The following is a 25,902-nucleotide window of genomic DNA, read 5'->3' on the forward strand; positions in this document are numbered from 1 at the left end:
CGGTGGCACGTCCGCAAGTCAAGTGCGTGGCAGCAAGCCCAGGTAACACAAATCGTCCCACATGCAAGGACACGGCTCAAGCCTCCCCGCTGGCCTCGACGGGTATCAGAAGCACTGTCTGATCTTCGCAACCCAAATATTTGGGCCGTCAACTTGCATTCATTCGTTTACTTATAGTAGCTGTACTGATTCTAGTATGAGCATCTGTGTGTTAGATTTTTTTTTGGGGTGGGGGCAAATAGAATTCAGTTATCATATATTGCCCTGTCAATGTAATCTGCCCTGGGCCTTTAGAATCAGTAACGTAGTGGTAGTCCAATTTTTGTCATGTTTAGCACGGGTGTTTAAAAAGCATTCTCAAAGGACATTTGCTGTTTGGCTGGTGTTAGGCTTTCTAGTGGCTTGACTGGCATGTCCCCCCCCCACCCCCCCATCGTTATGCTCCTCCTTGCTGCTTCTTCCACCTGCTCTACTCTTGCTTTCTTTCAACCTGCTTGTTTCTTTTGGCAATCTTTGGCATGCTTAACTACCTCCTCCATGATATGCGAACAGTTTTCAGGCTAATGATCATCCAGCGATGATCATTCACCTGAAATCATGTACAGTATTTCCTTTCTAATTACAAGAACCTATTGCAATTTTTTTAACAAAACACATTTTATGTAGTGTGTATACATATATATATAGAGGATAAAAGAAACAACTATAAACAGGACATAAATCAAATTTCTTGTGGACAAATACCATTCCAAATATCTGCTCATACAACCGGTTTTCAAGAAATGCAATATTGTGCTTCTACATCTTGCAGCTTATGTCAGTGACAGGTCACCACTCCTAATGATATGACGCGCGTCTCCGCTTGGCTGCACACGGACGGAGCAAAACTGGGATGAGCCGCGCTTGAAAGGAGGTAATTGTATATCGGTTCAGCGTCTGGTTTTCAGATGCTTTCTAATCCAGAGAAGAACGACGATGACGACGTCGTATGCCCGATGAGGCTTTTGTCATCAGGCCGGAGTCCAGAATTTCACATCAAATAGCCCAATTACAGGCTTGGACCTGAAACTCGGAACACCATTTAGACTGCGGTGCCAGATAATCTCAAAATGTCATTCAATGCTTCATTCATTGTCTGATCAAGATATTTTAGGTCATTGTCAAGATGGAGAGTGGTTCCAATGGATTTGAGTGTAATCAGAGCAAGAAAAGTCATGGTCGACCCTGGCCCTGACAGACTAAACTGTAGATCAGTCAGCATTTGACATTCGATATAGTGCAGTGATTCATTGCAACGCATGCGCTTGCTTCATAGGCCATTTTTAAGATAAGAATGAATGAGTTCAGTGTTTTCAGGACCGTCTATTCAATAGCCCGACAGCAGTCGGCAGTTACGACTGACCCGCATTAACGCTGCCCAGGAACAACTTTCTTCCACGTAAACTTCCTGTATCGGGTTGATGAACTCCCACGCCTTCGAGACTCAATTGTGTTTTACGTTGGGCTAATCAGCACATGTCACGCGATGCGGGACATTCGGGAAGACGTCGAGCGCAGACTTGGCAAAAGCCCCACAGCGCGCGCGTCGCGACAAATGAAAAAGGGAAGCAAGCGTGTCCGGCCGAGAAGGCGACAGGCCTGAAATGCAAAGAGGGAAAGGGCGGGTCGTCTTGTTTGGGTTTTCTGATTGTGAGTGTTGTTCACAAGAAAGAAAAAAGATCTCATTAATGGAACTCTTCAAAGCCACCCTTCATTTTTCCTTTTCCTGCTCGGCTCACTTTCACTTGATCGTTTTTGTCAACATTTTTTTTTTCCTCTTCTACTGGGGCAATCAAGTTGGCTTCCGCTCTTCGCCTTGATGAATAATTTTCGATGCATTTCAGCAGCGTGCATCTTTAGATTGTCTCCAACTGTATCTTTGATCTGTTGGGTGACAAATGACCTTCCAATCCTCAGAAGCAGTTTTCTCCACGGTTGACCCTTGAATTTAAAGCAAAAAAATGATTGAAGGTCCAATTTTTGTGAGGGCTTCCACGTTGAAGCCACAAAAAAAAAAAAAGAAAAAAGAAAAAACAACCCCAACACAGTGCTATTAAGAACCAAATCTGTCCCACATGCTTGCAGGTGTCTTCTTCGCTCATCTGCTGTCGCTCGTACCCGTGACTTCACTACCCTGCGCTGAAATGAGGGCCCTGCTCCCGGCTGCTTCCTGTCTCACAAAAGGTGCCTCTGTTTCACCCCGTTACATTTCCTCCGCTGGCACCCCTACCCCCATCCTCAACACCCCTGTGGTACATTCCCTCCCGCTCCACTGGTGCATTCCTGCCCTGCCCAGGCCGCGGCCGGCACAGTCCTCTTGTCAGCCGCGCTTGCACGCTGGACGCACTTTTCAGGGTTCCCGTCCGTCAAACGTACCCAGTCTTTGTTTTGGCGCCGCACGCTCCCCAGGGGCGCTCCTATTTCTGAGCCCTCCCTAAAAAAAAGCATAAAACATCCCGGCTCAGTGTAGATTTGAGGTCCCCTGATTGGCATGGAATTTGCTGAACACTTCCGTCATACCGAGATGCATGGAAAAGTCTCAAGGGCCCATGCCCAATATCGAGCAGGAAGTCAGCTGTCTTCATTTGAAACAGCCATTTTTATTTGGGGCGGGGGGGTTCAAGTTCAAGTTCTCCCCATTAACATCTTTGCACACACTGTGTCATTGTCCCCCCCCCCCCAAAAAAAACTGATTTTGACAATGTGAGGGGTAGAAAGTCGAATTAAAGCTGCCCGTCGCCGGTGTAGAGAATGAATGGTGTCCATCACATTTACATTTGGGTTGTGGTTACAGGCGCAGACTTGGATGTCGTCAAGTGGGCAGTCAGAAGGTCAGTCGGCAGCGCTTCTGTCCGTCCGTCCGCAGGTAAATGGCTTTTGATCCTTCTTCGCTCCCTCCCCTTTACCTCCATGTGCTCCCTCTGCCTCCGTCAATGGCTCTCTTTCATTCCGTCTCACCCTCAGCATGCCTTTGTGCCCCCTCCGCCCTTCTGCCACCCCTACCGCACACCCTTCTCCTTCACTTAGGCCGGTACCTTTCCACCGATGCTTCGGCAGGCAGGCTGGCAGGCAGCACTTTCCCTAAGACCGGACGGGGCTCCAATTTTGGCACTCTTCCATTTGTCTCCGATTCTGAGTGCAATTAACATTCTCAGTTAATTACACTCGTCCTTTTAAAGTTTAGTGTGGACATGAGTGACGGAAAGGGATATCGATGAGAGGAAATCAATCGTTGCAGTTGTTTGCTACGTTGCATAATTGCATATATGTGATCATATAATTTTATAGCTAACTGTGCCGACGGCCACATTTTCGCACTGAATTTAAATAAATAAATAAAAAGACACCCACTTTTGGGTCCCCCCCCCCCCCTCCCTCCTTCCATGCCCCACGCTCACCCATATTCAGCCCCCCTCCCTCTCGCCTATTTGAGGTATGCGGCTGACTGGGCGGGACCTGCGGCCGCTGCCCAGAATGACTGACCCTTTCTCCGTCTCAATTCCTTCACTACCTGGCCTCCGAGGTCGGGGCGCGGAAGGCCGACGCTGCCTCCCTGCGTGACCCCCTCCACCCCCTGACACCACCTTTTTTTCTCTCTCCACCATGTATTTTATTTTAGTGAACTGCGGTGCGTATGTGTGCCCTGCCCTGCCCTATAAAGTACAGACTTTTCAAGGAAGTCAGCAATTTAACGTGGCCGCTTGAGTTTAATTACAAGCTTCTGCTTTTGGAACACAGAGAGAGCGATGGAGAGATACGCCCTCCAACTGAGTTTTTCATAGCATCGCTCGCCTGTCTCGCGTTGCTCGAGAGGGACTGACGTCCATTTCGATTGCCCCAATGACATGCAGCACCTCGTGAATGTTGCTATGGCAACCTGTGCGGGTTTTTTTTTATTGGCCTGACGCTAATCATAACATTTTAACAAGGCTCACATCAAAATGTTCCATTATTTCAAAAGGTAACTGCAGCGAAGCAAATTAAGAGCCCCCTAAAAGTTGGGAAAAGCCTCCTAGAACACCTGAACTTTATTTGCGGTTCATCGGAGTCACTTTAAATGGTGCCGACGCACATTTAACAGGAGTCCGAGTCGGAATGTCATTGGTTCATTCTGAACACAGCCACATACATCCAAGGAGGGTGTCTACACTTTTGCAACCTTGGCCTCTGTCATTTTTTTTTTCCCCCCTTCATTGAAGTTGTCCAGATCACGTTTAGAAAAACCTGGCATTTCAACAAAGATGTGTGGACTTCTAGCCAATGTATATTTTTCAAAGTGAGGTTGGACTTTTGCGTTTTGGTGAGCCGCCTTCCCGTGCCGCCTTCTGGCACCTTCGAGGTCTGCTCCAGCGGACCTCACGCTGGTGGATCTGCGGCCAGGACCCAATGCCCGACTTTTAGCCAAGAAACTCCGTTTTTAGGCCACAAAGACAGGAATCCGTGTTCACCGTCCAGAACCTTTCTGCTTGTACCAGCCTGGCATTTTGTCCTGACAGCACTTTGCTTTTTACGCCCGACAACTTTGAAATTCATATTTGTCTCACTAATATGTAGGTATGAAAACCAAACAAGCTTTTTTTATACATTCCTTGGAGATAATTGTTGCATGCAGCCGCTTGGATGATAGTTAGGGTGTGCAGCTGCTCACTTTCCTTTTCCATTAAAGCTCCACCCTGCATTTTCACGTGGGGACGCCCCCTGAAAGAATCTTTTTTTTTTTTCTCTCCCGCTCGCTCTCGCTCTCTTTTCTAAGCAGACTCACTGACGATGCACTGAACAGAACCGCACCTACATGTCTACATATAGTTTGACGTTTTAGTCGAGTCCCCGGTTCTTTCGTATTGTTCACAGTTTTGCTTAATACGCTAGCGAGCCCTTCTCCTTTGCTGAGTCAGTCCTCTGATCGAGAAGCTGATAAAGCAGCGCAGGTTCGCCCGTGGCTGTCAACAATAAAAGGCCGCCTTAAAATCTGCCAGGCACCAATTTAGTTGGGACACACAAGAAAAAAAAAAAAATTGGCATAAACCCAAACCTTCCAAAATGTTATGAAGTTAAACTCGAGTGCCGCAATTGCTTTCACGTGACAGCATTCAGAATTTCAGGGCCCAAAACAATTTTGTGTGCTTCTAATTTATGGCTTCAAATGAGTACGTCATGGCCGCCGCTGATCATTTTGCGAGCGTGTTCGTGTTCTCTTTTGAGGACACAACTTAGTATTTCGTGGCCTCAATTAATATTTTGCGGCTACAAATGACTTTGTGCACAGGCTATATTTATTTGGTGGCCTCAGTTTTGTGGCATCAAATTAGGTTTGTGAATGTTCTACCTAGTGTGTGGCAAAAAAACAAACAAACAAAATTTAAATTTGCCTTCCTTTGTGTATTTGGCTCCAGAAATGATGAACGGAGCCTGGCAAAATGACACCAAACCAGTTGTGCATCCAAAAAATGCACCTGTTGCAGTGAAAGAGGATCATCTTGATGAGGTGGGAAACGTGCTGATCTATTGGCGCCACCTGGAACACCCACGTGGCGAAACTGGGTCGCGTCGGACGGGACCAATCGGCTACTGAGTGGCTCGGGTGGGCGTGGTTTGAAAGTGCGGACGGAGCTCCGGTTGGCCAACGTCGCATGTCCCACAGGACAAGTGATTTGAAAAGCGTGTGAAGAGTTTGGGGAAAAAAAAATGCAAAACATGATGAGTAAGTCTGATTTTTAGTCCATTTTATAGTCTTTGGTGTGTCGTTTTGAGAAGCTTTCTGCCAGACTACACTGGCGCACGTGAACGCTTTTTTTCTCTCTTCCTCCCACATTGACTCTCTCTCTCTCTGCCTCCCTCTCTGCCTCCCTCTCCATCCCTCTCCTCCCACCACGCACACACTCACACTCGGGTGGGAGAGAGTAAAGAGGGAAAGTGAGGGAAGGGTGAGAGAGAGAGTGGGAGCTTCCAGGTGTCTGTGCTCTGCACTTTGACGGACTCCATGGAGCTTTAAGGGCTGCCCCTCAAAGCTTTTTTTTGCCCCCCCTTCCCCGCTGTCATTTTGGTGGCCCTCTTCTTCCTTCTTTTTTTTTGTTTTTTTTTTTTAAGTCAGTCAGCTGCCTCTCGTCGGCTGGCTTTCTGGGAGAGGACACCCTTGCATCCAGCAGCAGCAGCAGCAGCAGCAGCCGCCGCCGCTCCGCGCTCACTATGGATATTGCAGATTGCCCCTTCCGGAAGAAACGGAGGCCATGGAGCCCGAGCCTGACCTCCGTCGCTCTGGCCGCCCTGGTGCTCGCGCTGTGCCAGAGCATCTCGGCGCAGGCAGGTAAGACTGCCTCCATTCCGACTTCAAGTGGTTTGAGGATCACCACCTATCCTCCACTTTAGCGATTGTTTGCTTTAATTGACTGTGCGTATTAGTGCCCGAGAATGGATGTAAATCCATGAACAAGTGCAGCCCCTCCCCCCACCCCGACCGCCACGCACACACACACACACACACACCAAAAAAAACATTTTTGGGGAGGTGTGGGGGGACTTGGCCTGCACTCTAATGGGTTGTTTAAAAAAAACACACTTTAATTCCGGGGAGGTTTGCTTCTGTCAACATTGTCAAAAAAGTATCTGTTTTTGCTGACACATATTCCCATGCCACACATCGCAGCCTGAGCACCAGTGCGCCCATTGGTGCCTGCTGGTGCGCCTGTGCGTCAACGTGCACATTGACGCCCGCATCACTCATCGGCAGCATCCCGCATATTAATTGGCAATTAGGGCTGATTGCTCAATTATTGCACAAAAAAAAAACAATTAAAATGGAATCTAGCACAATGTCGATATTGACATCACCCGACCCCCCCCCAACCGTACTTCTCCCTCCCCTCCGGTGTGTTCTTTGGCCATGCGCGTCCAATGTGGACTTTGCCACTCATGAATGGCTTCTTATGGGAGTCGGTGCGGAGGAGAAAGCGGCCAGTGTCTCTCGCGTGTGTTTACGCTTGCGTGAAAGCGCCTCTCTATAACTTTATTTGATAATGGAAGAGGGACCTACGACCACCTTACAATCCAGCCCCCACCTGTGCTCCCAACTCCCCACCCCCAGTCGATTGTATTTACAGTATATTGACGAGTCGCAACATGAAAGGACAAGCAAACGTTACTTAACATAGCAACAAATAGCAATTCGTCAATTACTGTGGACCCTGCGTATTTGCGGCTCGGCGTTCACAAATTTTCCCATTGTTGGATTCTTTTGGGATCCGAGCCCTCATTACTCGCAACCCCCCCCACCCCCCTCAACGCCTTCCACCTTCCAAGAAAACCTTTATTTGTCCCACAATGGAGAAATGTGCAATTTGTGTGTGGGTTAGTGTGTTTTCCAAACGCTATTACTCATATATTGCGTTTCTATTTTTTTTCCCAATTTTCAGGGAGCGTCGATAATTCAAACTATTGAAAAAAATTTTTTAGGAAATGTGTATCGCAACCATTTAGTCGATGCTCTTTTTTATTGTTGGGATTTATTTTTCAAGAGTTAGGTCAAATGGAGTCAGCGCTCAGCAGACCGTCAAACAGGACAAATAAATGACACCAATCCACGACGTGATTGGAGGAAAGCTGTCAGTTGAGCGCAGGAGTAGGAGGCGCATCTCCCACAGGAGCCGTGAAAGAGGTTCTGTTCAAAGGAGGAGCATTTTGTCCACATGGATGTTCCTCCTCCGTTCGGGTCCTTTCCAAATCGAGGTCCTCAAAGGACGCTCTGTGCACGGCCTCCTGGATAAACACAACACGGCCTCCTCTGAATGGAGCGTCTGTGAGGGCCTCCTTTGCCTCCTGAATCACTTCTCCACCTCACCTTCCGCTTCTCTGTCTCCAGTTCGGAGTCAACCTTCCTTGTCCGCACCAACCACAAAACATCACTTCTTTAGGCGTCCAAACGGTCAGCCTTGTGCTTTTCGAACTTGACCTCATAGTTCCTCGCCCGCACGCTTTGCCCCTTGTGCAAATGTGTTCGATGCCACGTAGATGTGACACGGGGTGGTAAAGGATATCAAATGTGACTACAATATCAGCACAAAATGCAAAGTTGTGTTTTTCAAAATAATAATTACTGCTCCTGGAATTGTTTTGACATCCAAATGGAGTGTTGTTTCCCATGAACAACTTCTTGCAAATGGAGCGTACCTTCTCATACTGTTTGTCGAGAAGGTGCGCTTCATTTGCTTTCCGTGCTGTCCAGGAATACTAGTCGTATTTTTCATGTGTATTTTGCCTGCACATCGTCACGACTCGCTGGCCACGATTGAGGGTTTTGTGGACGCAAATTAGTATTTTGTGTGCGCGTTATTGTGAAGCCACCGTTACGTGTTGTGTGTGCTCATTCACAAATGAGTATTTTGTGGCCACAAATTAGCCATTGGCACACATAAAATCGATATTGTGGCCACAATGTCATTTTCCCCTCCCATGTCATGTCTAGGGCTGCGTAATTTTCCTCTGCGAGGATGCGCTAATTCCGAACACTCAGTGGACAAGTCAATATGCAAGCATCAACGGTGTTAGTATTGAATGCTAACTGCCACATCTTTGCTCGTCCCTCCTGCATTCCCAGCTGACCCGACGCCTCCCTGACCCCCCCCCCTTTTCGCCAAACCGCATCAGCGCCGCAGGTTTGAGGCAACACATGGAGCGTCCGCCCACGCTTCTCGGCGGTTTTCAGCGTCTCAGCGTCGCTCCACGGGGCCACAGAGTAGCCAGCGCCATAATGATAGGCCGCGGTCTGTGCACGATGCTATTCCTGCTCACTGTTATTTGGCGCGGCACGGCAGGCCAGCTGGACCTCTTTAGTATGATCTTCGTGCACGTCATGTCTTTTCCAGACATTGACACGCGCCGCGCCGTTTGGAAACAAACGTTCACAGCCGCGAGCGTTCAAAAGGCAGGCGCGATGCGCCCCGATATGTGTCATTGTGGCTAAATGCAGCAATTACAAGGGTTCCCGTTTGCCGCAAGGTTATGAGTTCGTCCCGCCTCCGATGGCACACGGCTGCAGATGATATGTACATGGATGGAGAGATGGCTCGGTAGAAAGATGGTGACGGTTGGATTGATAAAATGCTCGGTGGCTCAATGGATGAATGGACCCAGGGAAGAATGAACAGAAAGAGATGGATAGAAAGATCAATAGATTTTATAGATAGGTGATACATGCTAATATATGGCTGGGTAAAAGGTTGGTGGGTAGGTCGGTCCCATCCACTGCGGGATCCACATCCACCCTACGGCCTCGCTGCCCCCGAAACCGCACGAGATGACATTAATGCCGGTACTGTCTTATTGGATTAACTTTGTTTCACTCGCGCAGCGTTGAGATACATTTCGGCATTTTTTTCGTTTACATTTATTGTCCATTCCCAACTTGTGGGTCTTATTTTAGGTCTTGAAATACATTTTTTAAAAAGTTGCTTCTTGCAATGTTAGGGCCTGTCAGCAACGCCATAAACTCAAACGTGTACTTAACAGTCTCACTCGTGTGGTCGGTGGATGGGCGGAAGCAACTGCTAAATTTGGAGCAAATGCTAACTTATACCAGAATGGATGTTCACTCGGAGAATGGCTCTGCGGTCAAGGCCGCTAAGGTTTGTTGTCCTGACAACAGCAATCAGCATCGAGTAATTGACTCCGCCCAAAATGTTTAGAATTGCGTCTGTGATACATGTGCTCTGACAACATTGATCTTACATTCGATTTGATTTGAACTTGCCGTGGACTTTCCACGAACAACCCGGGCAAAACGTAGCCCCTTATCTTCATACAAAGATGTTCATCTTTGCGTTAAAGATGTATCACTGTAACATATTTCCTTGACCTCAAATGCTGCTTTCCTATTAGCTAGGGCTTTGACGCCACCTCGTGGCATCTCGAATACGTGGAGGGTTCACTGTAGCGGCTTGTGAGGCAGGCAGCTTACCTGCCGACTTCTGTGGGCGCTCCGGACTTGGTTTTTCGTGTGGCGCCGGTCGCACAATGCGGCCGTTGTGCGCAGGTGAGAGGTGAGGGGTCAGCGTGTCAGCTGGAGTGTGTGTCTAGTATTTGACACGGCGGTACCACCGGAGCAGGACCGGGAAAAGTCTGCCATTTGAGCCGTTCTTTTAACGCGGCCCGCCGAGAATTTACATTCGGAGGAGTTCTGTGATATTTGTTAAAAGTGTGTGGGGGGTGGGGGTGATTGTGCGCATGTGTTTTCTAATGGGTTACATAATTAGTCATGAAAAAAATATTGCTGTACTAAAATGAACGTGCTTTTATATTTGTGTACGTATATGAATATTTATTTCTATACATATGTGGGGCCTCGGGAACCGAGTTTGAGAACCACTGAATAATGTATCCTAATAACATCATCCCAGATCCACCCCCCCCCCCCCCCCCCCCCCGTTAAGATCATAACCGAGATTGTTCAGGAGCGACTCAAACGATGTTTATCGGGCTCACACAGGCGTCTTTTGTTAAAATACTCTTGGAACACTGTACTAGCTATAATTGCAATACAGTGTATGTACAGTATGTGTGTGTTTTGGGGTGGGAGGGGGTGGGGGAGGGGGTCTGACGCCTGCTTCCTTCCAATTATCATTGAGAAATGATCACGTATAATTGGCCCGGAGGCGGCCATCTGTAAGCGCTTGTGATGCTGATGAGGAGAGAATGAAAAGGAAAAAAAAAAAAGAGTGCGAGATTCGACCGCTTTCATCTTTGGGCCGAGCCGGGTCTTTTAACGCCGGGTCTGGGCGAAGGCTGGCGTGTTGTTTTAGCGGGAGTGATGGCGGCCGGGCAGGCAGGAAGCGCCTCGGCCTCACCTGAGCTGGAAAACAGAGTGCCACATTGTGCTGGGGCTGCTTTGGGGGTTGGTTTGCAACTCGATCCTGCCGTCATAGGGCCACACCGTCACTTGTGAAGCACCACAGCCACAGCGTAGCACCCCAAAAAATACAAAACACGAATGCCATTCAATAAATCATAATTCATGCATCTAATTAGGGCTAATTTTGCTGCCCATTCAACATTTCTGTGGGGGTAGGGGTGGGCGCCATGAGCCCCCCCCACCAAAACACTCAAACATACTCCATGAGCTCTTGTGACACACTGGTAGGGAATCCTTGCTCCACTCTGATGATGTCATCACTTCGCATTGTGCGCTGACAAAAAATCCAACTCGGAACTTCCCGCCATGTCATCTTTCCTCTTCGTCTCACTGTGACACTTTCTTCCAAAAAGTGTGTCAATGGTGGAACATGAAAGCGGCCAGAATTTGTTTGTCGAGCTCATCTGACAGCTCCACGGCAAACTTTGATTCACTTTCACTGGCTTCTTTCTTTGCCGGCTCCAACGTTTTGCTTTGACCATCTTGCTCTGAAAGGAATCTTTGTCCTGAAGTTTGGTTAAGACTTTCAGTTTTTCCTCTGCTGGTTTGGCCTCACCTGCAATTGTTTGGACAGATTGACCAAAATGTTCCTATTAGGGCACACGATACACCACCTCTCAGAAATACTCTCCGAGGACAGTCAGTGATTACTTTACACCAGTAAAAATCGTACCTGAAATTAAAAGTGTGAAGACAAAAATACAACTCATTGCACGTTAGCTGTGTGAGTTTTGGTGGGGCGCGCCAGTGCCCCACTGAAATAAATACATGGTCTTGTCCAGGGAAACCAAGACAACAAGTATTATTAAAAAAAAAAAATCAAAAGCAGTTTTGTTTTGGTTTGTTGAAATGAAATGTTTTTTGTTTTTTTTTTTCAGGGTTAGATTTCGCTGTTTCATCAGTTTTCGCAAACTACGATAATCTTGGTGAAAAGCAATCCCGGAAACGGCGCTTCGGTCAAACATGGAGATATAAAAAGCAGCCGGAGGTTGACGACCTCTTTGTCCTCCCCCCCCCGCAGAACCCGTGGATGTACTGAAGGCCATGCAGGTGACCACCCTGCCCGAGGGTGTGAAGAAGGTCCCGGGCTTCTGCACGTCCCGGCGCTCCAGCAACCCTGACCACGCCTACCGCATCAGCAAGAAGGCCCAGATCTCAGCCCCCACCAAGCAGCTCTTCTCAGGTAGGCTCCATGAGCACCCAAATTCTTATAATTGACTATTTAAATGCGCACGTGAGATGTTTTTTTTTTCCAATCGGATTTTAGTCTCGATAGACTCCAGTGCAAAAACGAGCATATCCAGATTTTTTGTGGCGACGCGAGTCTCGATTTGGTTCATTTCCCTGCCCCATGCTGGGCTTGCCCTTGACATGCACCCCGGGGGACCTGACATTATTTTGCGGGATGAAAGTAGACTTAACTTCCCTTACCGCCGGAACCACGTCCGAGCAGCTGCGGCACCGGCACTGGAACACAATTTTAGTGACTATGATCAGGCAGCTCCGTGGACGCGTGGGCATGTTCTTTCTTTGACCAATCAGACTCTTTGACTAGCAAACGCACTCGTAGCGACCGGTGCACATGAATGTATTTTGTTGCTGTCCCATGTCACGCAATCTCGAGATGGAATTCCCGAAGCGCGCGAACCTGCAATCACCATCGGCGTCGTCTGTTGACGATGTTTGGAAATGCTCTGTAATTATGCGTCTGGGTGAGGAGACACAAGAGGATCTCAAGTGGAGCTTTTGTGGCTGCCAGACCGACTGTTTGTATGCGTACCCCCCCCCAACCCCCTGCCCCCCGCCCCTGTTCTTTGGAGGGAGGTGCTCCATTTGCGTTTATTTGCGGAGATTCGTGAGAAATTGATGCCCGCCCGAAGAATGTGGAGAATTGTCGATATTACGACCCCCAAAAACTCCTCTTCCAGGCCAAACTCCTGGACATAGACACATCTTAAACAATTCCAACCCGAACGACTACTTTCCTCCATCTTTGGGCACCACTTTCCCATTTGTAATAATGAAAGACGCCAAACACTTTGTCAAGAAAGCAAAACTCAGAACTGGACTTAAAATGCCAGTTTCTTCGTGTCCCGTCACCTGCAGGTCGCTTCCCGGAGAACTTCTCCATAATGGCGCTGGTGAAGGCCCACGCCGGTCTCCAGGCCTTCCTCCTCTCCGTCTACAGCGAGCAGGGCGTCCAGCAGCTGGGGATCGAGCTCGGCCGCTCGCCCGTCTTCCTCTACGAGGATCAGCACGGCAAGCCGGCCCCCGAGGACTACCCGCTCTTCAAAGGCGTCAACCTGGCTGATGGCAAGTCAGTAACCAACGCCGTCGGGGCAAGGCGGCGGGGGGGTATCTTGGGAAATTTCGAGCGCATGCAAGTGTGGAACTCGTAAGTCTCTGAATGCTCCGGTGTCAAATAGGTGTTAAGCCCGGGTCATTTTTGGGGTGACGCCAGTCAAGTCTTCCAATCTTGCTCCGACACATCTTATGCTCTACGATTCGATGACACATTGGATAATTTGCACTCGGTGACTGGGCAGGAGCTAGCGTCCGGATATTTTTGTCTTATTTATTTGCCCTCGGCTTCCTTCTTCCTCACGCCTTGCAGGTGGCACCGCATCGCCATCTCTGTGTCCAAAAAGAACGTGACCCTGATGCTGGACTGCAAGAAGAAGATGACCCGAGCTTTGCCCCGCAGCAGCAACGCCGAGGTGGACACCAACGGCATCACCGTATTCGGAGCCCGATTGCTGGATGAGGAAGTGTTCCAGGTCAGAAGCCGAGTGGGCTTGTGGGACGGGCGGTGGGGGGTGAGGGCTTCCCCTTCTGATCTTTAGTCCTGGCTGTGCGTCCGCGCAGGGAGACATTCAGCAGCTACTGATCGCCTCCAACGCTCAGGCCGCCTATGACTTCTGTGAGCACTACAGCCCCGACTGCGACTCCCCCCTGCCCAAGACCCAGGCGCAAGACCCCAACACATATGTGAGTAGCACCAGCGGAGGCACCACTTGAGCGTTCCACCGGCACCGCGCCGCCTCGGATATTCAGTCCATCGAGATCACTTTCGGTATCTTCGGGGAGAGGAGTGAGCTCCTTTTATCGACAAAAGTTGAAGGGAGGCCGCCGGATCGCTTCGCTTTTTTAACTATGTGCGTAACCACTTAAGTCCAGCGCGCTCGGAACGAGGCCGCACAAATTTCCAGGGAGGCCATTCGGAAGGTCAAGCGATAAGAACGAAGGTCATCCGAAACGAGAAGGAAGCAAAGCTCGAGTCATTCCCATGCGTTCTCATCTGCTCGACACGCGACCCAAGCGTGCCTTTCGTAAAGACTCCCTTACGGTGTTTCTCAGGAACAGTAACGACTGATCTTGCCAATGTGGATTGCAACAATCGGTCTTAGCAGAAGTTTCACTCTGAAAACACGAGCGTTTGTCATTCTGCGTCATCGCCGCTTGAAGCCCACTTTAGATCTCGTACGCGTCACATATGCTTGTCGGGTTGATTTTGTCAGCGTGCGTGCTTTGTCTGACTAACGAGGAGAGATTGGAGATTTTTTTTGTTTTTGACCCCCGCCTGTAACAGCCACACCCTCTGCGCCTCCACCCAACAACTGGCTTGGTTTTGATCAGGCCAGCGACGCCGCTTTGTTGTTTCATGTTGAGAATGGCATTACTGGAGAGATCAGTCACTGGGGTCAATGATGGGCAATTGAAAGTCCTACGCGCTCCCGATTGGTTCAAAACGACAAAGGAGGACTCGGCTGTATCCAGTAATGCCTGTGCAGTGTCACGAAATCATCCAAGACCTTTGCCATCTTGATGTCATTGTTTCTCAACACAGCCACTCTTGTCTTTCTCTCCCTTTCCGTCCCCCCCCTCCCAACCCTATGCATCGCCTTCTCCTTTCTGTGTCTTTGCCACGCCGCTCGCACACATTCAACATCGCGACCGATCGATAAACTCGGACATTAGAAGAAGAACGGGAAGGCCGCCCACGCCAAAGCCGCCCCCGTCAAAGCCAAGCCCACCCCGGCTAAGCCGGCCAAGGGCGGGAACTTCAAAATAGTCAAGCCTCCCCTTCCCAACAAAGGCCCCAAGTCTTCCACGGCCAAGCCACCCAAATCCAAGGCCGCCGCCAAGCCCACCGCCACTGCCGTCTTCCTGTCCAAGACGGCGTCGGCGGCGAAGGTGAAGACCACCACCGCCCCGGCGAAGAGCGCGAAAGCGTTTTCTGAGAAGAAGACAGTTGGAAAAGCCGTCGTGGTGAAAACCACCCAAGCTTCGGCCGAGGTCAGAGGAAACGCAAAGGCGAAGAAAGCCGGAAATGATAAAGCCGCGTCCAAGACCAACGAGAAAATCAGCGTCGAAGTGAAAGGAGTCAAAATTCACGGCAAAACCGAGAACAAAGTTAGCGGTGAGGCTAAAGCCACTAGCAACGTCAAAGTTACTGTGGTCGAAAAGAAAGGTGCCAAAACTGAAAGCGTGACAAAAACCAAGACCGTTGTCCAATCAGAGAGGGCTACCGCGAGCGCGTCAACATCCGCGTCCAAAGTAGAAGCTAGCAAAGCGCCAAAGGCCACCAAAGCGGCCAAGGCGGAGCCCACAAAGGCGTCCAAAACCTCCGCCGTCAAGGTGAAAACGGCGGCGTCCAAAGTCCCCCTCGCCAAGCCCGCGCTCAGCAAATCCACGAATGCCGTGGTGGAGAAGTCGTCCGTGCTGAAGAAGGTCCTGACCACTGCGGCTCCTTCCCGCCCCACACCCCCAAGACCCACCAAGTCTAAGTCGGTGCTGGACCTGAACATCAAGTCCCTGCACAAATCTTTCCCACCCTTTGCCAAGACTGCGGCGGGCGGCGCCGGAGTTGCAGCCAAGAAATTTGACAGCGGTTACCAACAGGTACGACTCTGGCTTGGGTCGCAATGTCCTGCCCGTGACCTCTGGAGGTCGGCTTCTGTCACCTTCCTCCTTCTGCGGTGGACAGTCTGACCTTCGGGATGCTGGGCTCTCTGTTGATATATCATATGCTCTTCACGGTGGGGGGGGCCAGCTTGTCCATATGATATGACACGGCGGTCGGTGCGCACTGAAGCATGGCTCACTGCGCGCTTTCCTTCCCCCCCCCCCCCCACTCCTTTCTTCTTTGCTGTGAATTTGTGGAGATCTGTCCTGTGAGACTGCTTTTTTTTTTTTTAATGGGGGGTTGTTTCCTGGTGGGCGGCGCAGCTAGCATCATCCCGAAGCATCACTTGTGATGTTTTCTTCTCCCGGGATGCGCGTCAGCTTTCATAGAGCAGCGCCCGCTAGCACACCCCCGTCACAATCGTCCTGCCAGACCGTGAAAAGAAATGTCCCTTAAGTCCTGGCGACTCCCTAAACCTCGCACGGGGCGCGGTTTATAGTCGGCGGCTGGCTGACATTTCTTTTCCGTGATATTTGTCAAACATGTGAGTTGCCAGCGAGACGACCGCAATGCTGTGTGTTGTGTTCTCGTCTTAGAACTCACAAGCAGACTTTGAACTAACCTTCGCTCTTCCGGTCAAATCTGCTTACTTCCTCCCTGCTCCCCCTCCTTTTCTACCTACTCGACCAATCAGGATGTAGACACTGAATATTCCGAGGCTGGCAACACCCCCACAGGGACCGATTATTTCTATGAGGAGACGCTGCCGGAAGCCGAGGGTGAGCCGGTCGTACAAGAAGAGAGCCCCACGCAGGTAACGCACACTCACGAGCTCGCCCAGGATAAGATCCGACTTCATCGCCTAAGTCTTCACTAAACGGAGGCCCCCGCGAATTATCTCATTATTGGCGGTACGCCGATGCCAGGGCGCCAAACGTTACTTTGCCACAAAAAAAAAATTATGTTCACGGCATCACGCCAAACTAAAAAGTGACGTGTCATCATGCGGTATGACACATGAAAAGGTGTCACTTTTGTTGACGCCACCCCCCAACACCCCGTGATAGGACAGAAACCAAAAACCTCCTGATGCACATGGTCCCAGTTCAATACTGCCTTGACTTACCCGGTTTTCTAAGAATGTGCTGGATGAGATTTCTTGCAGTGAAATCTGAAATTCAGGAGCGCATCAGTTCATGGAAGCAAGCGGGGGTGCGTTCGCAGTCACGCCGGTCTTGTCGTTTACCGCCGCCGTGTGTGTGACTCACACCTCACAAGCGTTTTCGTGGCGCTTCCGCCGCCACACGAACCCGCTTGGCGAGAAGCCTCCCCTTCCGAGGACCGCGCGCCACATTTATTATTTTAACACGGGGCAGTCTCCTTTTTCCTTAACACCAAGACGGGCTTTGGCGGTCATCTCGGAAGGGGGATGACTGCAAACGTCTTGTGACAAAAGGGGGAAGCCAACGTTGGCGTTTTGAGCCAAGCCCTCCGTGAACTCGAGCACATCCGCTGCCCTCGGTGTGTGTTTCTCGTAGTTCACCGGTTTCATCATTCACTTTGTTCTTCGGTTTTCACCCAACAAAGCCAACTCTGCGACAAATATTCACATGGGCGGCCAAACACAAGTTTTGCAGAGATGCTTGCTTGTGTTCAAATGAGGTCCCTGCATGAATCCACTTTGAGGGGAAGTCATTCCACGAGGGCACCGTGTTTCCCTCAGCTGGTGTTTGTGGAACCACACACACACACACACACACACACACACTTTTTTCATATACACGCTACGCTCCAAAGACAACCGGGGAAAAATGCATGTTGGCAACGAGTCGGTCGGGTGTCTTTTGTGTGTATGTGCCTCATTTTACAAGGTAAGACTCATTTCTTGCTCCCTTTCTGTCACTCACCTTTCCTCCTGACAATCTCCTTACCATCTGCCTCGCGGTTCATCTTGCCCTCCTTCACGGCTCCCTCGGGCCCCCAAAGCAGTCACAGGCGCCGGAGACGGCTGTGCCGGGCGAAGAGGTGGATTCCACCGCGACGGACGGTGTCGGTGAGGAGCACTTCACCGAGGAGTATGTGACCGGCGATGTGGGCCTGAAGGAATACGACTATTCCTATCGGGACTACGGCGAGCACGCGCCCGAGGCCCGAGAGGTGGGAGGCGACATTGGCCCCGCCCTGTCCGCTGTGACAGACGAGGCACGCGTAAGTCATTTTGCTTCAGAGGCAAAAAAAACCCACCCCCAAAACAGTCATTTCAACCACCTGCGCTTGGCAGGATTTGTCAGATGCACTTGCTCTTGTCTTGATACAAACTCTCGTTACAATGCAAATTTGCGATGGAGTTCCTCGGTTTTGATTTTGCTCACGTTGAAAATATTGGGCAAAAAGAGTTCTCCAAGAGTCAAGGTGGTCTGGCAAGCCCTCGTCCGTCACATTGCTGGTTGAAATGTGTCTGCGGTTCAGAAAGAACCATTGGAGAGCATGCCAAATTCGCGTGCCGCCGCCTATTGGCAATGCTCTTGATGTCGGTGACTTTGCCGCGCACAGCCACTAAGAGGCAGAACGGTCGGCGCCGGAGCAGAAGTTCCTCTTCCCGGCACCGGCGGGTTTTTGCTCACAAAGTCACCGTCGTAGTTTTACTCGCATGACGTCCCTGCGGCACCTCGCCATCACTTTTCCCACTCAGTTGCCGGTATGAACGTTAGCGTCTGTGATATGTGCCCTGTGTTCGGATGGCCACAAATCCAGAGAGAAGTCAGCATTGTGAGGCTGCAGGTTCCCGTGAGGCCGAACGGGAGAAGTGGTATCGAAAATGCACGGGTGGATTCCTCTTGGCATGTGAGATTACGACTTGGTGTGGCGAAAGCTCACTTTCTTAACAGTGGTGCGTCGTCGGCCACGTTTATGTGTTTGTCCTCAGGCGGCCATCAGAGGACAGAAGGGTGAGAAAGGAGAGCCAGCCGTGCTCGAGCCTGTGAGTGGACCCACAGTCACTGCCTTCATTCTGGGGCGGGTTGAATTCACACTCAACTTGATTGCAAATTTCGACTCTGGGTTTTGTCTGAACCAAAACAGGAAACCGTTTGTGTTTATTTGGTGGCTTGAGTGAATTAAGACCTTGAGGGAGGGGTGGGGGGAGGGAGGGTTCGTGAATCGCTTTCTGTCCATCCAAATATGAATTGATGTTCTTCTCCGCAGGGTATGCTGATCGAGGGACCCCCTGGACCTGAAGGACCTGCTGTGAGTTTGTGACCTTGGATCCTTTTCCTACAAAAAGTGCTTCCTTTCAAGTCTTCCGACTCTATCGCTCTCTTAGGGTCCTACCGGCCCTCCGGGGAGCTCCGGTCCTCCCGGCTCCATCGGCGATCCTGGTGAGAGGGTGAGTTTGAGCACGGACATCGGTCGCATGGTTCATCATGCACCCGGACTAATGCGCTTGCTCCGCGTCACAGGGCCCTCCCGGCAAGGCCGGTCTGCCCGGTGCCGACGGAGTGCCCGGACCACCCGGATCCTCTGTGATGCTGCCTGTGAGTTAATTCCCCAGCAAATGCTTGAGACGTGTTTCTGTGGCGCGATGACGGAGCCGGGCCTCTCCTAGGACAAGCCGAGCCCTCCCTGCGGTCCAAATGAGTGTTTGCCTTTTGACTTTTACAGTTCCGCTTTGGCCAAAGTGGAGGAGATAAAGGTCCCGTCGTGTCTGCTCAGGAGGCCCAAGCGGCCGCCATCTTGTCTCAGGCCAGGGTGAGTGGCGTTTGCCGCGCGGCTACCTAATCACGCGCGCCGTCGGGATAAAAACATCGAGACCCAGAAGTCAATCGGTCACAGGCATGGTGGGAACATTTGGGGCAAGGATGTTTTCAAGGGAAGCCCCTTTTGCACCAAACAAGCTCCACGAAGGAATCTTTGCATGAGTTTGGTGCCGAAGCATGGAACCATCTTCTCAGTGAGCTCGTGTGAACATCGCACAAATGGACAAAAACATCCTCCCAACATCTTGACGGGAGTCCTCCCAGAAGAGCAGAAACTGCGGCAGTTGTCTCGCGGTGTCTCGCTACTTTTTCCACGCGCACAGTTTCCCATCGGTGTGATTTAAAGGCACGTCCTCAGTTGTCGTACGTGTATATCAATGACCATCTGTCGACTGCAGATGGCTCTGAAAGGACCTCCTGGACCGATGGGTTTCACCGGACGTCCCGGACCCCTGGTATGACCCGTCACGTCCAGAGATTGTGTTTGAGGCCAGGATGGAAGCGAATGCAAGTCTAACTACAGATGATGCACGTGTCCTCCTTTAGGGGAACCCAGGAAGTCACGGTCTAAAAGGAGAAAGTGGAGACCCTGGTCCTCAGGTAAGAAGAGTCAGAACTAGGCGGTGAGATGTTTGATATTTTGAGAGCGGCGTCCTGAAACAGCTTGCGAACTCACTAGGGACCGAGGGGAGCTCAAGGTTTGATGGGACCACCGGGCAAAGCGGGAAGGAGAGTGAGTATTGAAGTTGTTGGAGTCGCAGGCTTGACAGCGCTCCCTTGCTAACCGCCTATCTCCACCAGGGTCGTGCTGGAGCTGATGGAGCCCGTGGAATGCCTGGAGAGCCTGGTACTAAGGTAACGCTTTTGAACTCTCCCAAAGTCTAGAAGAATCCACGTGGCCGCTCACATCTAGGATGTCTTCTCAGGGTGATCGCGGCTTTGATGGTCTTCCCGGTTTGCCGGGTGACAAAGGCCACAGGGTAAGCCTTTCCTCAGCACGCCCTGCAATTTCAACCTTTGAATCTTCTTGGGCTAATTTTTGTTCCCGCGGTTCACAGGGGGACACTGGATCGATGGGACCCCCCGGACCGCAAGGAGAGGACGGCGAGAGGGTAGAAAGACATGGCAATCTGAAAATCGGGTCAAATCAGAAACACATTTGTCATTTTCGGCATTCTCCTTCCGTGTGTCCTCAGGGCGATGATGGTGAAGTTGGACCCAGAGGTCTCCCCGGTGAAGCTGTGAGTAACTGAGGGTTGTCCTCGCTCTTTAGCTTGTCGATTTGAATGGATCGTTGGTAGCCGGGTCAGAGGAGCGTGCAGAGCAGCAATGGCGAGCTGATGTTTCTCGCTCTTCGCATTCTCTTAGTGCAAAGCTCATTTTAGAAGCTGTAATTTGTGGTGCTCTCAGCGCATGCAAGATTGTTTTGTTTTTCTTTTAACGTTATTTCTATCCCCCCCCTTTCCTTCTAGGGACCTCGTGGCTTGCTCGGTCCCAAAGGTCCTCCAGGAATTCCCGGACCTCCTGTGAGTCACAACAGTTTTTATTTTACTCCTGCAATGGCACTGAAGCCTCCCTGATCTGGGTTCTCTCCTTCTCTTAGGGTGTTCGAGGAAACGATGGGCCCGTTGGTCCCAAAGGCAACCTGGTCTGTGTCTCGTCATCTCCTCACTTTAATTCTCCCGTAGTCAGTCGCGCATTGACCTATTTAAGTCTTCTTCTGATGTCAGGGTCCTCAAGGAGAGCCTGGACCTCCAGGTCAGCAGGGGACATCGGGAACTCAGGTAAAACATCGAACCCTCTCACTTTTTATCCATAGTTTATCCGACACTTTTAACCTCTGAGTGTTTCCGCACAGGGAATGCCAGGACCTCAGGGAGCCATGGGACCTCCAGGAGAGAAGGTAAGACTGAGGAGAGAGTGTTTTTTTTTTGGGGGTGACACTGGCTCTTGACCAGATGCCGGTCAATCCCACAGGTGATACGTCCGAGCCCGTCAAGTGACTCTGACTAACTGTTCTACTTTCGAGCGTAAAACATGCAAAGTGTCATCGAGGCCATTCTTACTTCCTGCAGGGGCCCACAGGAAAACCAGGTCTGCCGGGAATGCCAGGCGCTGACGGCCCCCCTGTGAGTTTCTGTTATCGATTTGTGTAGTTCCACCTGAATAGTGTAATCAACACTACCGTCCTTCCACCCCAGGGTCACCCAGGAAAAGAGGGCCCCCCCGGCACCAAAGGAAACCAGGTACGTGACACAGAATTGGCGCATCCGTCGCACAAACACTTGTTACCAGAGAAACATCTCCGGAGCCAAATGCCAGTTACCCGTGACCAAATCCACATCCCGTACTTGTCTGCAGGGCCCCAACGGCCCCCAGGGAGCTGTTGGTTATCCTGGCCCTCGTGGCATCAAGGTCAGTTCAATGTGGCCTTTTGGTCCGTGGTGCTTTCGAGTGTTGGTGAATCTTCTGATGCTTTGTGCTCACAGGGCGAGCAAGGAATCCGAGGACTGAAGGGCCACAAGGGAGAGAAGGTGCGCGCGTGATCATCTCTTACTGAGTAAAACTCTGCTAGTTACATACAAACAACGAGCGTATGAATGAACATCTTGGTGTCTCTAGGGAGAAGATGGCTTCCCTGGAATTAAGGGAGACTTTGGCGTCAAAGGAGAGAGGGTAATATGGACTGATAGGCCTTTTCCCACCTTCTGAGTTGTGTATCTCCCGACGCTCCGATTCACTGAAGCGCATTCATTCTCTTGCTGCCAGGGTGAGATCGGTGTGTCGGGCCCCAGGGGAGAGGACGGCCCAGAGGGGCCAAAGGGACGAGTCGGGCCCCCCGGTGAACTCGGTCCCCTCGGTCCAATTGGAGAAAAGGTAGGTGGTGGTGTTCACCCCGGAGGTTGATTCCCTTGCGTCACGTTTGTATTTCAAAGTTAAGCGATAATCACCTTTGCAAGTATTTGATTAAGTTGTGCGACCGCTCATGAAAGAGAGACCACCGTGTGGTTGCAGGGCAAACTCGGCGTTCCTGGACTTCCTGGCTATCCCGGAAGACAAGGACCCAAGGTAAAAAGATCGGGTCCAAGAATTTTGTTAGCTTACCGAACTCATATGTACCGTGCGGTCGTTTGAGCCAATCTGATTGTCTCGTAGGGATCTCTAGGATTCCCGGGATTCCCTGGCTCAAATGGCGAGAAGGGAGCAAGGGTAAGGAGTGCCGGACCGCTGGGGTAATATCACACTTTGGGTGCATATCCATGTTTGTGACTCGGTTGTTTGTCTTTCAGGGTCTGGCAGGCAAAGCGGGACCAAGAGGACAAAGAGGACCAACGGTAATGCTGGTTGATCCTTCACAAAAGTCCACTTTGTCTTTTGTCATTTTTTTTCCCCCCATAATTTCACCGTCTGCGTCCTTCCTTCATCAGGGTCCCAGAGGCCAGCGAGGACCACGAGGTGCCACTGGAAAGCCAGGCGCAAAGGTTAGTTGTTGTTGGGCACAGCTACTTCCTGTACGGACGGGATTTCCTCTATTTTGAAGACAAAACACTTGCCGTTCCTTTGTTCACCTGCTGTTTTATTGTTCCTCTCATTTTTCGACAGGGAACTTCAGGAAGTGACGGTCCCCCAGGTCCACTTGGAGAGAGGGTGAGTTCCTGTTTTTCGCCAAATGGTGCTCTTCTCATCTTATGTCGATCATCCATCTACCTAATGTGATTTTTATGTGTCACCAGGGACTGCCCGGGCCTCAGGGAGCCAACGGTTTCCCCGGACCAAAGGGACCTCCTGTGAGTGAGGGTGGTGGATCGCGGCACGAGACTAGCAATATAGTCTTAGTCTAAAGGCTTTCGCGTGTTTCCTCACAGGGACCACCAGGAAAGGATGGGCTGCCCGGGCACCCCGGACAGAGAGGAGAAGTTGTGAGTTCAAGTCTTATTTGTTTATTTATTTTAGTAGGGGAAAATAAGGCTCTGGCAACAGAGAATCATTGGATTTAATTTTTTGTTCAGGGCTTCCAAGGAAAGATGGGTCCACCGGGGCCTCCTGGAGTCGTCGGACCTCAGGTGAGTTGAAACGTGTGAGTTAAGACACAACTTATGGCGTCCTTATCGTGCTTTTCAACCATGATTCTTCTTCAGGGCCCATCTGGAGAGACCGGTCCTTTGGGCGAGCGTGGCCATCCCGGACCACCAGGTCCACCCGGAGAGCAGGGACTCTCAGGCCCCTCCGGCAAGGAAGGCACAAAGGGAGACCCAGGCCCCCCGGGAGGTCCAGGTAAAGATGGACCTCCTGGACTGAGAGGCTTCCCTGGAGAGAGAGGACTGCCTGGAACCCCGGTGAGTGTCAAATGGGCCATGCCACCACTGTATTATTGTCCAGTAAGTTTAACTCCTGTGTATTTTTCCTTCCAGGGCGGTGGAGGACTGAAGGGAAGTGAAGGACCTGCCGGACCTCCTGGACCTGCTGTGCGTTTCAGATCAGAGAAAGCATTTCGCTATTTACATGAAATATTTAGACTTTCTGCTGGGAATCTACGTAATGATGTTGACCTGTGGTCTGTTAAATAAACCGTCTATAGGGATCGCCTGGTGAGAGAGGGCCTGCTGGTACTGCCGGACCCGTCGGACCCCCTGGTAGACCAGGCCCACAAGGACCCCCTGGTAACGCTGGAGAGAAAGGTGTCCCTGTAAGTGTTTGTCGATTCAGTCGAAAGCGTTTGACTCTGTCATGTGTTTTTCATGCGTCATCATTATTGTCACTCAGGGTGAGAAAGGCCCAATCGGCCCTTCGGGTCGGGATGGAGTTCAGGGTCCAGTGGGGCTTCCGGGCCCAGCCGGATCCCCAGGAGGGCCCGGAGAGGATGGAGACAAGGTCAGTTGCATAGAGTGGAGAGGGTGGGGTTTGTAAGAATGCATGTCGAGAACAATCCTTGTTCAGTCTATTCGTCTTTTGCGTGGCTTCTCACGTTGCTGCCATTGCAGGGTGAGGTGGGCGAACCTGGACAGAAGGGAGCCAAGGGTGGAAAAGGCGAGCACGTGAGTGAATCTGAACCACAAAATAGAAAAAAAAATGTCTGAGATGAGAGCATTTTGGTCATCATTCTTCTCTCCTAGGGACCTCCTGGTCCACCTGGGCCGATGGGTCCCATCGGCCAACCTGGTCCCGCCGTGAGTAGTGTGCTTTTTATTCCTGTTATCCTGTCCAGCAGGTGGTAGCAATCGTGCTTTTATTCTCCTCTGGTTTGCAGGGTGCTGATGGAGAGCTGGGACCAAGAGGCCAACAGGGGCCTTTTGGTGCCAAAGGAGACGAAGGATCCAGAGGATTCCCCGGTGCCCCCGGGCCCATTGGACTGCAGGTAAACCGATATGGTTAAGTTTGGCGATCTTTGGAGGTCAGCTAGCCGAATACATCTTTCAACTCTGACCCTCAGGGACTGCCTGGACCACCAGGCGAGAAGGGAGAGAACGGAGACGTTGGACCTCTGGTGAGTATAGGGGACTGCAGTCAAAGCAGACATGATGAATAATCCTGGACAATGAAACATGCACATCTCCACAGGGACCTCCAGGCCCCCCAGGACCCCGTGGCCCCGCTGGACCCAATGGTGCTGATGTGAGTTGGTAGCTCTGATAAAATGAACATCGGATTTTCATGGACAGCACTGATGGCAGACTGAAACTTTACCATGTTCACCAGGGCCCTCAAGGTCCTCCTGGAGGATTGGGTAATCCTGGACCAATTGGAGAGAAGGTAGACACATTTTGAATTCTTACTTGTGTGCTATGGAGGTGCATGAGATTTTTTATTTATTGATTTTTTTTTTTTCAATCGACCATGAAAAACACGTTCTGTACGCTCCGTAGGGAGAGCCTGGAGAGGCTGGACCACCCGGAATCGGAGGAGAACCAGGAAAGAAGGTGGGCTCTTCAAGTGGTAATGGAGAAAGAACGATGCTTTAAAAAATGGTTCTGCTCACCTGTTGTCAGGGTCCTCGAGGTGAGCGCGGAGAGAAGGGAGAGGCCGGACAGCCCGGAACCGCCGGTGCCGCCGGAGGACGAGGACGGCCAGGAGATGACGGTCCTAAAGGAAACCCTGTATGACTCCTTCACTGAGCCGTGCCTTATCATTTGCTCCATTTTCAAATCTGAAACTGTGGTGGTTTTAGGGTCCAGTTGGCTTCCCCGGTGATCCTGGTCCCCCCGGTGAGGTTGGACCCAGAGTGAGTGTCCGGTTGGATGATGTCTCTTGTTGATTATTTGCTTGGTTGGAGAAATGAAGAGAACCAAAGAGAATATTCTTTT

The 25,902-nt window shown here is 50.9% G+C and overlaps 1 protein-coding gene across 6 annotated transcripts in view; it reads left to right on the forward strand.

Annotated features, from left to right (window-relative positions):
• The first annotated feature begins 811 nt into the window (after positions 1–811).
• The window catches only part of col11a2 (collagen, type XI, alpha 2), a 30,142-nt gene continuing 5,051 nt past the window's right edge, over positions 812–25,902 (forward strand). Inside the window, exons 1-54 of one of the 6 annotated variants that reach the window (XM_052069971.1) lie at positions 812–913; positions 2,125–2,223; positions 2,834–2,905; positions 5,502–6,343; positions 11,961–12,122; positions 13,046–13,256; positions 13,554–13,716; positions 13,805–13,927; positions 14,918–15,841; positions 16,540–16,659; positions 17,832–18,053; positions 18,772–18,825; positions 19,050–19,091; positions 19,168–19,230; positions 19,304–19,378; positions 19,506–19,592; positions 19,999–20,055; positions 20,147–20,200; positions 20,280–20,333; positions 20,402–20,455; positions 20,527–20,580; positions 20,659–20,712; positions 20,797–20,841; positions 21,073–21,126; positions 21,204–21,248; positions 21,331–21,384; positions 21,459–21,503; positions 21,676–21,729; positions 21,802–21,846; positions 21,962–22,015; positions 22,090–22,134; positions 22,223–22,276; positions 22,370–22,477; positions 22,616–22,669; positions 22,757–22,810; positions 22,891–22,935; positions 23,029–23,082; positions 23,204–23,248; positions 23,335–23,388; positions 23,467–23,520; positions 23,611–23,664; positions 23,740–23,937; positions 24,013–24,066; positions 24,180–24,287; positions 24,365–24,472; positions 24,583–24,636; positions 24,715–24,768; positions 24,849–24,956; positions 25,032–25,085; positions 25,160–25,213; positions 25,298–25,351; positions 25,465–25,518; positions 25,588–25,695; positions 25,767–25,820. In XM_052069971.1, coding sequence (XP_051925931.1) covers positions 6,226–6,343; positions 11,961–12,122; positions 13,046–13,256; positions 13,554–13,716; positions 13,805–13,927; positions 14,918–15,841; positions 16,540–16,659; positions 17,832–18,053; positions 18,772–18,825; positions 19,050–19,091; positions 19,168–19,230; positions 19,304–19,378; positions 19,506–19,592; positions 19,999–20,055; positions 20,147–20,200; positions 20,280–20,333; positions 20,402–20,455; positions 20,527–20,580; positions 20,659–20,712; positions 20,797–20,841; positions 21,073–21,126; positions 21,204–21,248; positions 21,331–21,384; positions 21,459–21,503; positions 21,676–21,729; positions 21,802–21,846; positions 21,962–22,015; positions 22,090–22,134; positions 22,223–22,276; positions 22,370–22,477; positions 22,616–22,669; positions 22,757–22,810; positions 22,891–22,935; positions 23,029–23,082; positions 23,204–23,248; positions 23,335–23,388; positions 23,467–23,520; positions 23,611–23,664; positions 23,740–23,937; positions 24,013–24,066; positions 24,180–24,287; positions 24,365–24,472; positions 24,583–24,636; positions 24,715–24,768; positions 24,849–24,956; positions 25,032–25,085; positions 25,160–25,213; positions 25,298–25,351; positions 25,465–25,518; positions 25,588–25,695; positions 25,767–25,820 — 4,770 coding nt within the window. In that variant the 5' untranslated portion in view covers positions 812–913; positions 2,125–2,223; positions 2,834–2,905; positions 5,502–6,225. Of the gene's footprint in view, positions 914–2,124; positions 2,224–2,833; positions 2,906–5,467; positions 6,344–11,960; positions 12,123–13,045; positions 13,257–13,553; positions 13,717–13,804; positions 13,928–14,917; positions 15,842–16,539; positions 16,660–17,831; positions 18,054–18,771; positions 18,826–19,049; positions 19,092–19,167; positions 19,231–19,303; positions 19,379–19,505; positions 19,593–19,998; positions 20,056–20,146; positions 20,201–20,279; positions 20,334–20,401; positions 20,456–20,526; positions 20,581–20,658; positions 20,713–20,796; positions 20,842–21,072; positions 21,127–21,203; positions 21,249–21,330; positions 21,385–21,458; positions 21,504–21,675; positions 21,730–21,801; positions 21,847–21,961; positions 22,016–22,089; positions 22,135–22,222; positions 22,277–22,369; positions 22,478–22,615; positions 22,670–22,756; positions 22,811–22,890; positions 22,936–23,028; positions 23,083–23,203; positions 23,249–23,334; positions 23,389–23,466; positions 23,521–23,610; positions 23,665–23,739; positions 23,938–24,012; positions 24,067–24,179; positions 24,288–24,364; positions 24,473–24,582; positions 24,637–24,714; positions 24,769–24,848; positions 24,957–25,031; positions 25,086–25,159; positions 25,214–25,297; positions 25,352–25,464; positions 25,519–25,587; positions 25,696–25,766; positions 25,821–25,902 lie in introns of those variants that run through there. The other 5 variants (XM_052069973.1, XM_052069976.1, XM_052069975.1 and 2 more) reach the window with 5 other exon arrangements.

Source organism: Hippocampus zosterae, chromosome 7 (genome assembly GCF_025434085.1).
Source record: "Hippocampus zosterae strain Florida chromosome 7, ASM2543408v3, whole genome shotgun sequence".
In the NCBI taxonomy this organism is placed as follows: Eukaryota; Metazoa; Chordata; class Actinopteri; order Syngnathiformes; family Syngnathidae; genus Hippocampus; species Hippocampus zosterae.